The sequence below is a fragment of the Equus asinus genome, chromosome 19, assembly GCF_041296235.1.
Source record: "Equus asinus isolate D_3611 breed Donkey chromosome 19, EquAss-T2T_v2, whole genome shotgun sequence".
NCBI lineage: Eukaryota > Metazoa > Chordata > Mammalia > Perissodactyla > Equidae > Equus > Equus asinus.
Genome location: NC_091808.1, coordinates 23,867,215 through 23,881,936, shown reverse-complemented (window position 1 = coordinate 23,881,936; position 14,722 = coordinate 23,867,215). Strand labels below are relative to the sequence as shown.

The window sequence follows — 14,722 nt, the reverse complement described above, 5'->3', positions numbered from 1 at the left end:
AATATCTTTCTTAATGTTAGGATACCTTTTAGAGAATTGTATCTAATAATAATAAAATATTTACTTGACTTTCAGCAATGCCTTTAATTCTACTTATTTTGTTTTATGGTTAAGTCCTATATAATTTAATATTTTAATATAGTTATATTATAATTCTCATTTTTATGTAAAATCTCTCTGTCTCTTTCCATAGAGCTATATCTGGAACAATTACTCTAATAGTTAAAGATGATTATTTCAATATAGTGGGCTTTGGAATATAAACCTTTAAAGAAATTTTATATTTTGGAAATCATTAGAGAATAGCAGGCAAAACTTCTAAATAAAACAGTAATTCTTTAAAAATAAAATATAATAATTTATCTTTTGTTATTGACCATCTCAAAAACATTATGTCTTAAGTAAAATCCAAGCATACTTATAAATATATTTTCTTAAAGGGCCAGGTAGTAAATATTTCAGGCTTGTGAACCATGTGGTCTCTCTTATAACTATGCAATTCTGCTACTGTAATGGGAAAGCACAAGTAGACAAGTGTAAACAAATTGACATGTTCCAATAAAATATTATTTGCAAAAATAAGCAGCCAGCCCATGGGTCATGGTTTGCTGACCCATGATATAGATTGACATATCATCAACTTTAATGATCAAAATATTATTAGCCTGCCTCCGAAATATTGAGATAAAGAAACTAATACAAAGTGGCCCTAATGAATGAATTTATTGATTTTATTTCCCTGTTTCTGATATTAATTACTATAATACTTTGATACGGAAAGGCTCAATTAAGGGGAGTGTCGCTGAGTTACATACATATTCATATACGCATAAATCTTAATATCTCGACTTCTCAAAAATGCCGAAATTTAAGTAAGGAGGAACAAACTTGGCTCCAGACAGTTCTTAGATGCGATGTTCAGTCCGACGTCTCCCCTTCCCTTTTACATTTACAGCCTCGGTCAAAGAATCTCAGAATGTCGGGGCTGCATTGTCTCTCAGTGCATCAAATTAAGTAATTTCCTTCTCACAAGAAGGGAGCCTACTGCCACCGAGATTAAATAACTTGTCTATGGTTCCCCTCTAGTTCGTGTCAAAGTTAGGACTGGAACCCAGTCTCCCAGCTCCACTTGCAGCATTTTTCCCACTCCACCATACTGTCGCAAATGGCATGGCTCAAGCCAGAGAAGAACCAGTCGATCAGAGCTTAACTAACTGGTTAGCATATTAGAAGTGTACTTACATTCACTCCTCTGTTCTCAGCATTATCAGTTATCCTGCTTCTACTCTTTCTCTATTTTTAAAATAGGTTTATAAATAAAGTTAATTAAAAGCAACCAAACAGTACAAATGAGGAGTGATACTGCTGTGTGTCTACCCTGTTTCATTAAGAAACAGCTGTTTCATAAAATGGCAAAACGTCAGTTGTCTTTCCTTCTCAGTTCTTGATAATTGTTTAGATCAGTAGTTCTTAAATGTTAGCATGCATCAGAATCATCTAGAGAGCTGGTTGAAACACAGATTGTTGGGCTCCAACCTCAGAGTTTCAGATTCAGTGGGTTTAGGATGAGGCCTGAGAATTAGCATTTCGACATGTTCTCAAGTGATGCTGAGGCTGCTGGCCTGGGTAAAACACTGAGAACCACTGGTTTCTATTCTTGTCCTAAAGGCAAATTGTAATCACCAGAAGAGATGTTAATTCCCACTAATGGGCAGGTTCCATCTCAGACCAACGGAAATAGAATGTCTGGCCTTGAGGCTAGGTGCTAAAAGTATCTCAAGTGATTCTAATACTCAGCCAACACTGAGAAAAAAAGAGAAACAGAATGACAAAGTTTGCCTGGTCTTAACACCCTAGTGAAATGTTTTCATCTGTCAGTATGTTCCTTTATTAGATGGGGGCAATTTTTATGTAGTCATTCCATGATAAGGAATAAATGAGATAGTATCAAGACGGCTTTGCCAACTGACTATAAATTGAAGGTAATTTAGTCAATGTTATGCTACTAATTCTATAAAGTGCTGAAAACACAAGATGGTTGTAGAATTTTTCCTTTTAAAATGTTGTTCTTGCACATTTTTGCTGTTTATGCCTCAGATACTTAAGTTATCTTTGTTAGCATTATGCAGACAGCATAAGAAACATTTAGGTGCTAACTCCTAAAACTTTAACTCTTAATTTCTCTCTGTACAGTGAAAGATGCAGATGCACGTTGTATGGACACACAGATTCCGTGAACAGCATTGAATTTTTTCCTTACTCGAACACTCTTCTCACGGGTTCTGCAGATAAGACCTTGTCTGTATGGGATGCAAGAACGGTAAGCAAATCATCAACCCTTTTTCCAGGTTTTGATAAATCTAGTCACTCTTCAGGTCCTGGGTGCAATGTGTAAAGTAATTGCATAAGGCCATGTTGGAAACAGAACGTGCTAAGTTCCTGTTTACAAGATCCTGTCTATGTACTCTAATCTACCTGCCTTCTAAACGTAAGGACTATAAGAACAATGTCATTACTTTATTAAACATTAATTCAACAATTATTTATTGAGATGGAAACTCTGCAGGTACAGGAAATTTGAAAGGGAAACACATAAAGCCTCTCCTTAAGGACCATGTAGTTTGGAAAGGAAGGAGAAATAAGAGATTATTTTAATGGCATGAGGTATGTGTTAAAATGGGCAAATGTTCAAAGTACAAGGAAAAATCAAGAAGGAGAAGCCTTGGCTGCATGGAACAGTGTGGATGGCTTCCAAGAGGAGGCTATGCTTTGATGAAGATAATGAAGTAAACAAGGACTCTAGGAGACTGTACAAGAAAGAAGAAATATCCATAGTTTCTGGCTCTTGGGTCAGTAAAGAAATTCAACTTGTAATTTCTTCCATTTATCTTCCCATATACAACATGTGATAGACATCAGTAAAGGAATACGGTGATGAACATGCAAATGGTGTAAACAGAGACCCAAGTTCAGTGTGGAAGGCCCTATTTGGTCCTCAGAGGCAAATTTATTTAGGATGAATAGAGGGCAAGGAGTCCTCAAGTTCACATATTATAGAAAAAAATCTAACAGTAGAGCAACAAATGTCTGAGACATCAACTTCTCATGTTGCGGAGATTCAGACAGACTTCTGAGGAAGCAGACATCAAGGGACATTGTGGGAAAAGTGTATCAGACATAACTTAAAAATGAAATCAGAATGATTTGTTGTTGAGTGCAAAGCTCTCACGAACTCCTTGTTTTAGAGTAGCTTAGACCCTGATGCAGCGGAGTTCACTCCTGCCGATGGAGCATCAACGGAAAAGCAAGATTTTCAACACATTTAGCCGAAATACTTAGATGTGAAGTGCATATAAAAGCAAGTGGTAAAGAAAAACCCATAAAGAAAATATTAATTTAGCAGTGACCTAATTTTATGTTCATTTTCTTTTCGTTTCAGTTTTTTCCCCCTTTCTCTCAAAGTGCAGTAACTGAATGTTCTCAGAAATGTGTGTCTCTTGTTTGCTTTCTGTCATGTGAAAAACTGAAGCACCAATGCTTGGAAGTCAAACTGCTCTTATTAAGAGATGTCGCCTCTCATACATGTGCCATAAATGCACGGAGTGGTTTATTGATGGTGACCTTCCTACCTAATGTTGCAAGCTCTTTGTGTGCTCTTCTCATTCCCCATAGCATCTCTGAGAACAAGAGAGGAGGGGTTAGCACAGCACAGGGCCTGCAGCCCACGACAGCATAGCACACGGATTAAATGTATGCCCATAGAAAGGCTGTGAATCCCAGAAGTATTTCTGTAATCAATGTAATTATATATTTTTAATTGACTTAATGGCAAATTAAAATTTATATTATTAATATTATTATTGTAATTTTATTATTACTATACATGCTAGCTTTATATTCATTAATACTAGAAGAAGTCTCTAAAAAGTTTTGGTATGAATGAAATGCTATTCACAAATAATGCCAAATGCATCAATGATTAGAAATAAAGTTCATTTAATGTTTCTTTATCTTCTGAAAATATTTTTAAGCCAGATGGTAAAAAATATGTATTTAGATTGGTTTCCATGTAATGTAGATTTAGCATGTAAAATAAGAGGAAATTCACTTAATTTAGGTTGTTAATAATTAGATAATGCAGGTTGTTAACTAAAATATTGATATAAAATTCTACAAATAATATATGACAACTACTCTAGAATTCACGGAATCATTTCATTTACGTTGCGTTAGGCAGTTCTGATGATTTTGTTTCAGATCTACCTCATTTATTTAAAACAGAAAACAAAAAACCTTGAAATAACCAGATTTTTAAAAATTCATATCATATATGTAGCTTTAAAAGGGTACATGTTACATGTTGTTTGTATAATTTGGAATTACCGTCTCTTTTATATCTCAATGGTTCATGAAGGAATTAAAAATTAATGTATTTTTGTAGTTGATATTATGAGATATGGAAAAGGCTACCAGGGTGGCTATAGTTTTCTCTATGTAATAGTGAAAACTGCACAACATATTGATGTGGATGACGTTATTTGACTTGTAACGTCAACTGTGTGTGTAGCGTGCCGGTAATCTTCTTCTTTATAATTTTAGATTATGTTAATTCCTTGATAAAGGATAAACTGTCAGGTTACACGGAAAGTCTGAACTAAAAGAAGATGAATGACTTCTTTCTCTTCTTAGTAAAGTAAGAACAGTACATTTTGTCACCTCAGTGTGACCAATTAGTATTGAGACATTCTCTAAAATATTTTTTGACTAAACTTGAAAACGACCAGTGGATTATATTCCTATAAATTAGTTTTAAACCTCTTTCCCCCATTCCTAAACAGATACTAGTCTTAAATCACTAACGTGATATAACAGCTTATTGTCAAAGATAATGAATGTGGAGACCTCTAAGTCAGTCTCTGAATCAGCTGGACAGATCAGGTCTGAATTCTGTGGGAGATGACGAGAGGAATATAAATCTTTCTAATTACCAAACAAGGCTATTAAATAGCTCGCCGTTCAGAAACTCATGGAATCACTCTGTTTTTATAGGTCTACATGCAGAGTATTTTTCCTCAAAGTTGTGAAACAGTAAAATTATTTTATTGAAATTGAAAAATAAGATTATAATATTGCCAGAAAATGATGTATAAAATAGTATATTTAATGAAAACTTATAATGCTCTCTCAAAAAGTGACATGAAAAATCTCAATATACATCAGTGATTTGGAAGCCCATTTAAAATAAATGCAATGAGAATATTAGTCATTCACAAGTCAAATGAAAACATTACGGGTTTTGAATTTTTTTTTAAAGAATGTGCTCACCGTACAGTAAAACATAGAATAGGATGAGTAATACATCTGTGAGTTGTTCAGAGCTGGGCTGGCAGTGGTCAGAGTCGCTGACATTTGTCTCTTGCAATGAATCAGACACAGAAGGTTCATGGCCTGGACTGCCTTTGGTGGCTGTGCCTTGCTCCCTAGACTAACTGCAGGCTCTCGTCCAGCGCTCAGTGTTGTTCTGGCTTAGCTTTAACCGAAAGATCTAGTAAATGATCACTGTGAGTGTCTATAATGTGAAGAAACGAAAACCCACCAAAAAAGTTAAACCCTTGGATCCTGTCTGGTTCCTAACCCATTGTCGACTCCATATTTCATGCTGCACCCCGCGCGGGCTTTTTGGCTTCCCCAGATGGGATCTGCTGAATTCTCAGAGGAGCCGGACATTATTCAGAATCCAGAATGTGGAAACAAGGGAAAAGGTTGTATCTTCTCTCTCTGGATTTTATTCCTCAGCCACATTCAACTTATTAAAACCTAATTTCAGATCTTTGTACCAGGCAACATCCCGGGTTTTGGATTGTTGACTGTAACAGAGTCCCTACCCTCAATGAACACAGTCTATTAGGGAATAAACACAAAGGTAAATTATCTTTAAATACTATGGTAATTGCTGTATACGCACTATAACTGTAGCTTTGGCTTTTTCTGCCAAAGCTCACTGTTCCACAAGGTAATTTTATGACTAACACTTATTGAATACCTATATATGTTACCTACGTATATATTGAATACCTACTTAGAACATCTATGTAATACTTACTAGAATTGCTATTATTATGTGTACTAGGAATTGAAAAAGCAAAGGCTGAGAAGAGTACAAGAAGTTGCCCAAGATCAGCTAATGGGTTGGTGGCAGAGCCAGGAAGCTGGCTGACTGTCCAATCTCAATTCCATAGTGTTATTGTATGGCCTCTAATTTTTGCCAGTTCTCACTGAAAAAATAGTAGAGTGTTAAAACAACATTTCAGTGAGAAAAGATGATTCACTATGCTTATATTTTCAAAAGTCTTGGTTTAACACTGTAATTCAGTGATTCACAAGTCGGATCTATGCTGGAATTTAGCAACTATCAGAGCTGCAAATTATCCCTCATGAAGATACAAAACTCTAAAGGGAAAAAGTGCATCATGATCTGTAGCTATCAATTTGGATACTGGATTTTCAAATGCATCCACCACTTATGCAAAGGTATTTTTGTTAAAATTTTGCTAGGCATTTCTCTCATCCTGAGGTGAGTCAGTTGGTCTTGTAAACTAATTGGAAGTTTCCAAATGCTCTAAAACAAAGTAGAAAAGTCTGTTCCATACAGCAAGTTTGTTTCGAAAAATTTGTTGTTGTTCACTGCTAAAATGTCACCTTTACTTTGATGAGATGATTAACTATTATTATTTTCAAAAATGTCTGCTATAGCACTTGGTTGACAAATGTTTGTCATCACATAAAAGGACAACAAATTAGGAATACTTGTGTTTTGGGGAAAAAAGCCTAACTTATCTTTAAGGTCAACTTTTTAAAAAATGTTTTGCTAAAATGTAACAGTGAAATTCTATGAGGGTCTGACACATTTTGCTGGTTATTCTCTGATTCATTACAAAAGACGGTGAAGATTCTAACCATCAAAGGACTGGTTTGCATAAAATTAAGCAACTTACAAATATCCAAAGTGATTCAAACTGAAATAATACATTGCAATACACAAAGCAAACCTCACTTCAATTTTTCCCCATATAATGCGATCCACCTGGCTTTGGAGCCTTCGATTGAAAGACATTTACATTGCACAGATCCTATGCAAAGCTTACTGCTCCCTCACTAAATAAATGTCAGCTACCATCAGTTATTAAAGGCACTATCCGCTAACCATGTGAAATTAGCCAATATATACAATTATCCTTCTTTTGAAAAACCTTTCCCTTTGCTATTTCTGCTAGCTAATGTGCCTTTTCCCCCCTTCAGATGGAGCGTTTGCTTCTATTCTTAAAGACTTACTTCTCCTTCCCGAAAAAGCTCTCCACGTTTGCCCCTCTGGATTAGGTGTTCCAAGAGGTAACCACGAAAATTTTATGCCACGTAGAACTTTGCCAATTTTTTGGTAAACTGCTTAAAATGTTGAACTTGAGAAGTGAGACATTTTTTTTTTCACAAAAAGACAAACCTTATCAATTGACTGACTTTTTATATAATAACTAATGGCTTCAGTAATGTGGTACAAGCAGATATATTTGAGAAATAAATGAATTTAGTTGTGTTTCTATAGAATATTCGGCTTACATTCTATATTATCTTGTATATGTCAGACAGTATAGCACAGCAACAGCATGCAGCCATTCTGCCTGGATGCAAACTCAAATTCTGCTGCTTATTAGCAATATGGCCTTGGCCGTAATTGTCTAAAACCTTTGGGCCTCAGTTTCCTCATTTGTAAACTGTAGATAGTAGTAGTTCCTATGACATAAGGGTGAAAATGGGGATTAAATGGTTACTTATATGAAGTGCTTAAAGGTTTCCTGATACACACACGAACTGAATACGTTTTAGATATCCTTATGGCAGCCGTCATATCATACACTTGTTTGCCTACTAATATTTCTCTAACATGAAACTCTGAGCTTTCTTCTCTACTTTCTCAATGATTGGTATAGTGTTTGCTCAATGGATGTTGACGATGGCAGGAAAGAAGGGAGGGAGAGACCATAAGTCAGATATTTTGCTTTTTGTGTAGAAAAACGTTTTATCTGAAAAATCCGCTGTTTTCTAAAAATTAAAAATAAGCATTTTAATACATAATAAAATGATCATATGGTAAACAAATCAATTTAATGTTATGAGGTTTCAAAAAATTAACTCATAAAATGCTGAATTTCTTTATATATCTCACTTATGCCTCATAAAATCTTTGCATATATCACAAATACCATTACTCTTTTTCTCTTATCCATTGCCATTAATGTAAGTAGCATTACAATGGCCAACAGTAGGAAGACTATTTTTTTTACTGGGTATTAGGCTTTGAAAAAATGTCATAATTTAATAATGGAAACAATGATTATTAATCACTTTGTGTTTCTAACTGAAACACACAGATAGATTAGTTTTATGAGATTATCCCAATTCTGTAAGAGAAGTAATTCCTTCATGCTTAATGCAGTTTATTTAAATTTAATCCAATAAAGATGGAAACTTTTTTTTTTATTAATGTTATGATAGATTACAACCTTGTGAGATTTCAGTTGTACATTTTTGTTAGTCATGTTGTGGGTACACCACTTCCCCCTCTGTGCCCTCCCCCCACCCCCCCTTTTCCCTGGTAACCACCGATCAGATCTCCTTATCAAGATACTAACTTCCACCTATGAGTGGAGTCATATAGAGTTCGTCTTTCTCTGACTGGCTTATTTCGCTTAACATAATACCCTCGAGGTCCATCCACGTTGTTGTGAATGGGCCAATTTTGTCTTTTTTTATGGCTGAGTAGTATTCCATTGTGTATATATACCACATCTTCTTTATCCAATCATCAGTTTCTGGGCATGTAGGCTGGTTCCACGTCTTGGCTATTGTAAATAATGCTGTGATGAACATAGGGGTGCAACGGACTCTTGAGATTTCTGATATCAGGTTCTTAGGATAGATACCCAGTAATGGGATGGCTGGGTCATAGGGTATTTCTATTTTTAACTTTTTGAGAAATCTCCATACTGTTTTCCATAGTGGCTGTACCAGTTTGCATTCCCACCAACAGTGTATGAGGGTTCCTTTTTCTCCACATCCTCTCCAACATTTGTCACTCTTGGTTTTGGATGTTTTTGCCAATCTAACGGGTGTAAGGTGATATCTTAGTGTAGTTTTGATTTGCATTTCCCTGATGATTAGCGATGATGAACATCTTTTCATGTGTCTATTGGCCATATTTATATCTTCTTTTGAGAAATGTCTGTTCATGTCCTCTGCCCATTTTTTGATCGGGTTGTTTGTTTTTTTGTTGCTAATCAGTGTGAGTTCTTTGTATATTATGGAGATTAACCCTTTGTCAGATAAGTGGCTTGTAAATATTTTTTCCCAATTAGTGAGCTGTTTTTTTGTTTCAATCCTGTTTTCCCTTGACTTGAAGAAGCTCTTTAGTCTGATGAAGTCCCATTTGTTTATTCTTTCTATTGTTTCCCTCAACTGAGGAGTTACAGTGTCTGAAAAGATTCTTTTGAAACTGATGTCAAAGAGTGTACTGCCTATATTCTCTTCCAAAAGACTTATTGTCTCAGGCCTAATCTTTAGGTCTTTGATCCATTTTGAGTTTATTTTGGTGTGTGGTGAAAAAGAATGGTCAATTTTCAATCTTTTGCATGTGGCTGTCCAGTTTTCCCAGCACCATTTGTTGAAGAGACTTTCTTTTCTCCATTGTAGGCCCTCTGCTCCTTTGTCGAAGATTAGCTGTCCACAGATGTGTGGTTTTATCTCTGGGCTTTCAATTCTGTTCCATTGATCTGTGGACCTGTTTTTGTACCAGTACCATGCTGTTTTGATCACTGTAGCTTTGTAGTATGTTTTGAAATTGGGGATTGTGATTCCGCCGGCTTTGTTTTTGCTCAGGATTGCTTTAGCAATTCGCGGTCTTTTGTTGCCCCATATGAATTTTAGGATTGTTTGTTCAATTTCTGTGAAGAATGTTCTTGGGATTCTGATTGGGATAGCATTGAATCTGTATATTGCTTTAGGTAGTATGGACATTTTAACTATGTTTATTCTTCCAATCCATGTGCAAGGAATGTCTTTCCATCTCTTTATGTCATCGTCAATTTCTTTCAAGAAAGTCTTGTAGTTTTCATTGTATAGATCCTTCACTTCCTTGGTTAAGTTTATCCCAAGGTATTTTATTCTTTTCGTTTCGATTGTGAATGGGATTGAGTTCTTGAGTTCTTTTTCTGTTAGTTCATTGTTAGTTTATAGAAATGCTACTGATTTATGCACATTAATTTTATACCCTGCTACTTTGCTGTAGTTGTTGATTATTTCTAATAGTTTTTCTATGGATTCTTTGGGGTTTTCTATATATAAGATCATGTCGTCTGCAAACAGCGAGAGTTTTACTTCTTCGTTATCTATTTGGATTCCTTTTATTTCTTTTTCCTGCCGAATTGCTCTGGCCAGCACCTCCAGTACTATGTTGAATAGGAGTGGTGAAAGTGGGCACCCTTGTCTTGTTCCTGTCCTCAGAGGGATGGCTTTCAGTTTTTGTCCATTGAGTATGATGTTGGCTGTGGGTCTGTCATATATGGCTTTTATTATGTTGAGGTACTTTCCTTCTATACCCATTTTACTGAGGGTTTTTATAAAGATGGAAACTTTTGATGTCAGAGAGCATAAGAATAAACAAAATCACTAACCAGTTGTTTACGATAACTTGAATATTCTTGATAACACTTCACTCTTGTCGTGGTTAAGACGCCCCTTTACACTGCCTTTTATGTTGAATTGTATGGATTGGATTCAGTTCTAGGATTGGAGAGAACAAGCCAAGAGAAAAATATCAGCATCAAAAACCCATCCTTTGAATAAAAATAACATGGGCTAACTTTTCTCAAAAAATTTTCCCATATGCTTGCCCAATTTTTATTCCATTGCCAAAATGGGTTCTTTGTATCAATTTGAGAGTATTTATATTATTAAGAGAGAAATGATCATCTGGGAGGGTAAGAAATTTAGATACAACAGATATAGACAATTCAGTTCCCCTTATGTTTTTTAATAATAGCTGTAATGAAAATAGCTAGTATTTATTCTGTCAGCCCTTTAGACACAAGAATAGATTTAATCATCACAAACAATATTGCAAGTTAGAGAATATTTTCTTCATATTAAAGACAAAGAAACTGAAGATCAGAGACGTTAAATCACTTTTTTAAAGGACTACAATTATAAGTGGTGGTCTTGAGATGGCAGCCCTGTTCCTTCTGCCATCAAAGCCAGGGTCTCTGTACCGCCACATGCTCTATCAACATGACATTAAATAACACCTGATCGTCAAACGGTATTTGTAAGCCTTTCTCTATGACACTGAGTTTGATACTCTTCCAAATGAAATGAAAACCCTCTGAGTCTAATTCCATTTCGCCACTTTGCCCCCTTTATCATAATATATGTTCTTAGAGAAGGGTTAAGCCTTTATGGCAAAACATAATTATTTAGTTTAATATCTTTGCAAGAATCATATAATACATTCCACAGTTAAACAGAAATGATTTTTCATTCTGTCTTTTGAATAATATAAATGACTGTTCCTTACTTTTATTCAGATTGCCAGTGAAATTATATGGATAGATGATTGGTGGGAAGTTAAAACCAAAGGAGAGGCATAGACATCACCTTTTTAAATGTGACAGAACATAAATGTCTCTTGGCAAAAGTAAATTTTGGGGCCTATTTGAATTGAATAAGATATAGGATTATCATGTAGAAATATCGATGCTACTTTAATCACAGAATGTGTTTTACCAAGAGGAAACCCCAGTCCTTTGCCTCCAGCCTTTCTTTCCTTAAATATAATGTAGAGAAAATAGAGACTTTGAAGTCAGATGGAATGGAGTCTGAATCCAGGTTCTGTCAATAACTTTAAAGTTCAGCATTCTCTTTGTAAGTGGAAATAATAATTAAATCACAGTGTTAGCACTGAGAGTATATATTTGGAAATAACAAACAGTTATTTTTCCCTTTACTGGTAGCTGAGAAAGCTAGTGGTAAGTCTTCTCATGATTTGTAGTTCTGTCTTTTTGGTTGATGCGTTAAATGATGCTTGATGAAATTGAACAATTCTAATGCAGATTGCTTCACCCAGAGCTGTGTCTGTTACTGTCACTTTCAAGAACTCAGTGACTGTAATTCATTGCAGCAATTTGTAATTCCACTGTCCGTAGAGTGTTTGTTTGACCTATCTTGCTTGTAGTCCCCTAAATTCAGTTCAACATATAGAAATTACTTAGGAATAATCTTGTCACTTGTTATTTATTCTTTTATATATTCAACCCATTCAAACTTCAGTGGTGATGGCTTGGCTGTACTTCCAGACAGTCTTAACTTTGAATTCATTGTAGCACTCCATGTTAATTATAATGTTTAGGTATCTTTGATGAAACTAGAAATTAAATGCAGCATTTTTGGCAAGTGTTTCTGGCATCCAACTGCAGTTCTGATCAGTGTAAGGTAAAACAGCACCTCTTGTTATGTTAAGTAGATCTGCAGCACCTGAAAATTATTGACAATTAAAGTACGTTTCTAATTGGATACTCATGAACGCTCCATATACTCATTTCTTTGATCATTTATTATACTCAAGCCTCTATTTTAATAAAGAAAATACTGGAAAAGAAAGACAAGCTGCCTTGTGTACACTCCTTTCCTCATTGCATAACAGATTACCTGGATTTTCAGCAAACTGAAGAAAATCAGACACATCGGTTTGTGACAGTTGTTTCTTCTACGTTTGAAGGCAAAGAATCTCAAATTTAGTTAACAAAATAAAATTATAAGTTTCTGTAAAAGATATACTGAAATGGTCATTTCGGTTGTTCAGTTGTTTGACTATCCAACATCCAAGAAATATTCTCCCTTGAGGGGAAAACCAACAATGTATGAAACTCGATGGGAAGTAGGGCTGAAAAGTTCTAGGATTTTTTGTTGTTGTTCTATTTTGTTTGTTTTTGTGGTTTCCGGGAAGTTAGCAGACAGGCATGCCCACCTAGAACTTTGAATTTAGGGGGAGTAATGCAAAGACAGAAGACCAAGTAGGAAATTTTTTGTGGTTATAGTATTACTGAGTCCACATTTACCAAAGGCAGTGTTCTCACCAGACTGTTCCTGATAGGAACGTTTACCGTGACTTAATTTCCCTTTGTTCTTGGACTTTTTCCAAACCTTCTAAAATTTCCCACTATTTTTTGTTTTTTAAGGGAGTGATGGTTAGCAAAGCAAGTTTCTGTTGCTTACATTCATGAACCCTGAAGGATACACACATCAAAACTCAAATGGTACTAAATGATTAAGGCTGATCTATCAGAGGCTGAGCGAATGCAATAAGAAAGCATAAATCAACCACAAACAGGGACCCATATACAACATTATTAATAAAGATTTATGAGCCAAAGAAAAACACTTAATACTTAATTTTGTGTATGTATGTATTTTCATCCTAAATCACTCACGGGTCAAAGAGTAACAAATTCTTAAAACAAAAACGAGGAGTTCATAATAAAATTTATGAGCTCCAATCACAAATGTACTTAGAAGAAAAGTCATAGTCTTAAATGCTTCCATTAGTGCCCAAGAAAGCCTAAAAATAAACAATTACTTCACAATACAATGAAATTAACTGAAATAGGAACAAATAGAAAATAATAAAGATTAAAGCTTAATTTAATGGGGGAGGAGAAAGTAAAATTTGTTGACGCAAAACGTATTTCTTTGGAAAAGAATTACAAACCATACTTCTACCTGCCTTGTCTTTACCTCGGTATTATTTATCATCTTATAACTTATACTATTTCAATAATGTATAACTACATATAAATGTGTGTATGTGTAGAGAGAGAAAGAGATGAAAAGATAATTATGTCCAATAATCTATGTGGAGAATCCTGAAGAACTAAGTACCAACTCAGAGTTTTAGAACTAATTGTCACAAAGGTAGTCCAGTAAAATTAAATGAAAAAATCAGTAGCTTTCCTCTCTGCTGGGAATGTAAAAGTTAAAAATGCAAATTAACATCAGCAAAAAGTATACTATGTAAATAAATATTTTGTATAATATATAATAATAAAGCCATAATAATGACAATGAGAGTTGTAAATAAATATGGACACACGTGTAACGGCATGGCAAGATCTATGATTAAAAGAGACAAACATATCACTTAACTTCTATATAAAGTAATGTACATGCTTAATGCAATTCCAAGGAAGATCCTGATATTGTTTTTGCTTTGGGTGTTTTTGAAAACTGGCAGTGATTCTAACCTTTCTATCTGAAAGAACAATTAATAAAATTGAAAAAAAAAAACATTGATAAGGAAAACTAGGTTCCTAGGTATTAAAGTAGAATTTAAAGTTACTGTAAAATAAAACATTATAAAATGGAAGAAAGATTGATAACTCAGTGAAATAGGATATAGAGCCATGAAACTGGTCCTAACTGTGTAGTGTGCAACAAACTCTTGATTTCAAAGGGAAGCTTGTATCTTTGCGAGGCATCATTTGCAGCTCTGATAGTTGCGAAGTTCAAACATAGATCCCTCTTGTGAATCACTGAATTGCAGTGTTAAACCAAGACTTTTAAAAATATAAGCATATCAAATCATCTTTTCTCGTTGAAATGTCATTCTAACACTATTCTA

General features: G+C 34.8%; 1 protein-coding gene across 5 annotated transcripts in view; it reads left to right on the top strand.

Annotated features, from left to right (window-relative positions):
- The window catches only part of SPAG16 (sperm associated antigen 16), a 911,706-nt gene that overhangs the window by 550,063 nt on the left and 346,921 nt on the right, over positions 1 to 14,722 (top strand). For all 5 annotated transcript variants that reach the window (XM_070489783.1, XM_070489782.1, XM_044751340.2 and 2 more), the window contains one exon: positions 2,194 to 2,320. In XM_070489783.1, the coding sequence (XP_070345884.1) occupies positions 2,194 to 2,320 (127 nt within the window). The remainder of the gene's footprint in view (positions 1 to 2,193; positions 2,321 to 14,722) is intronic.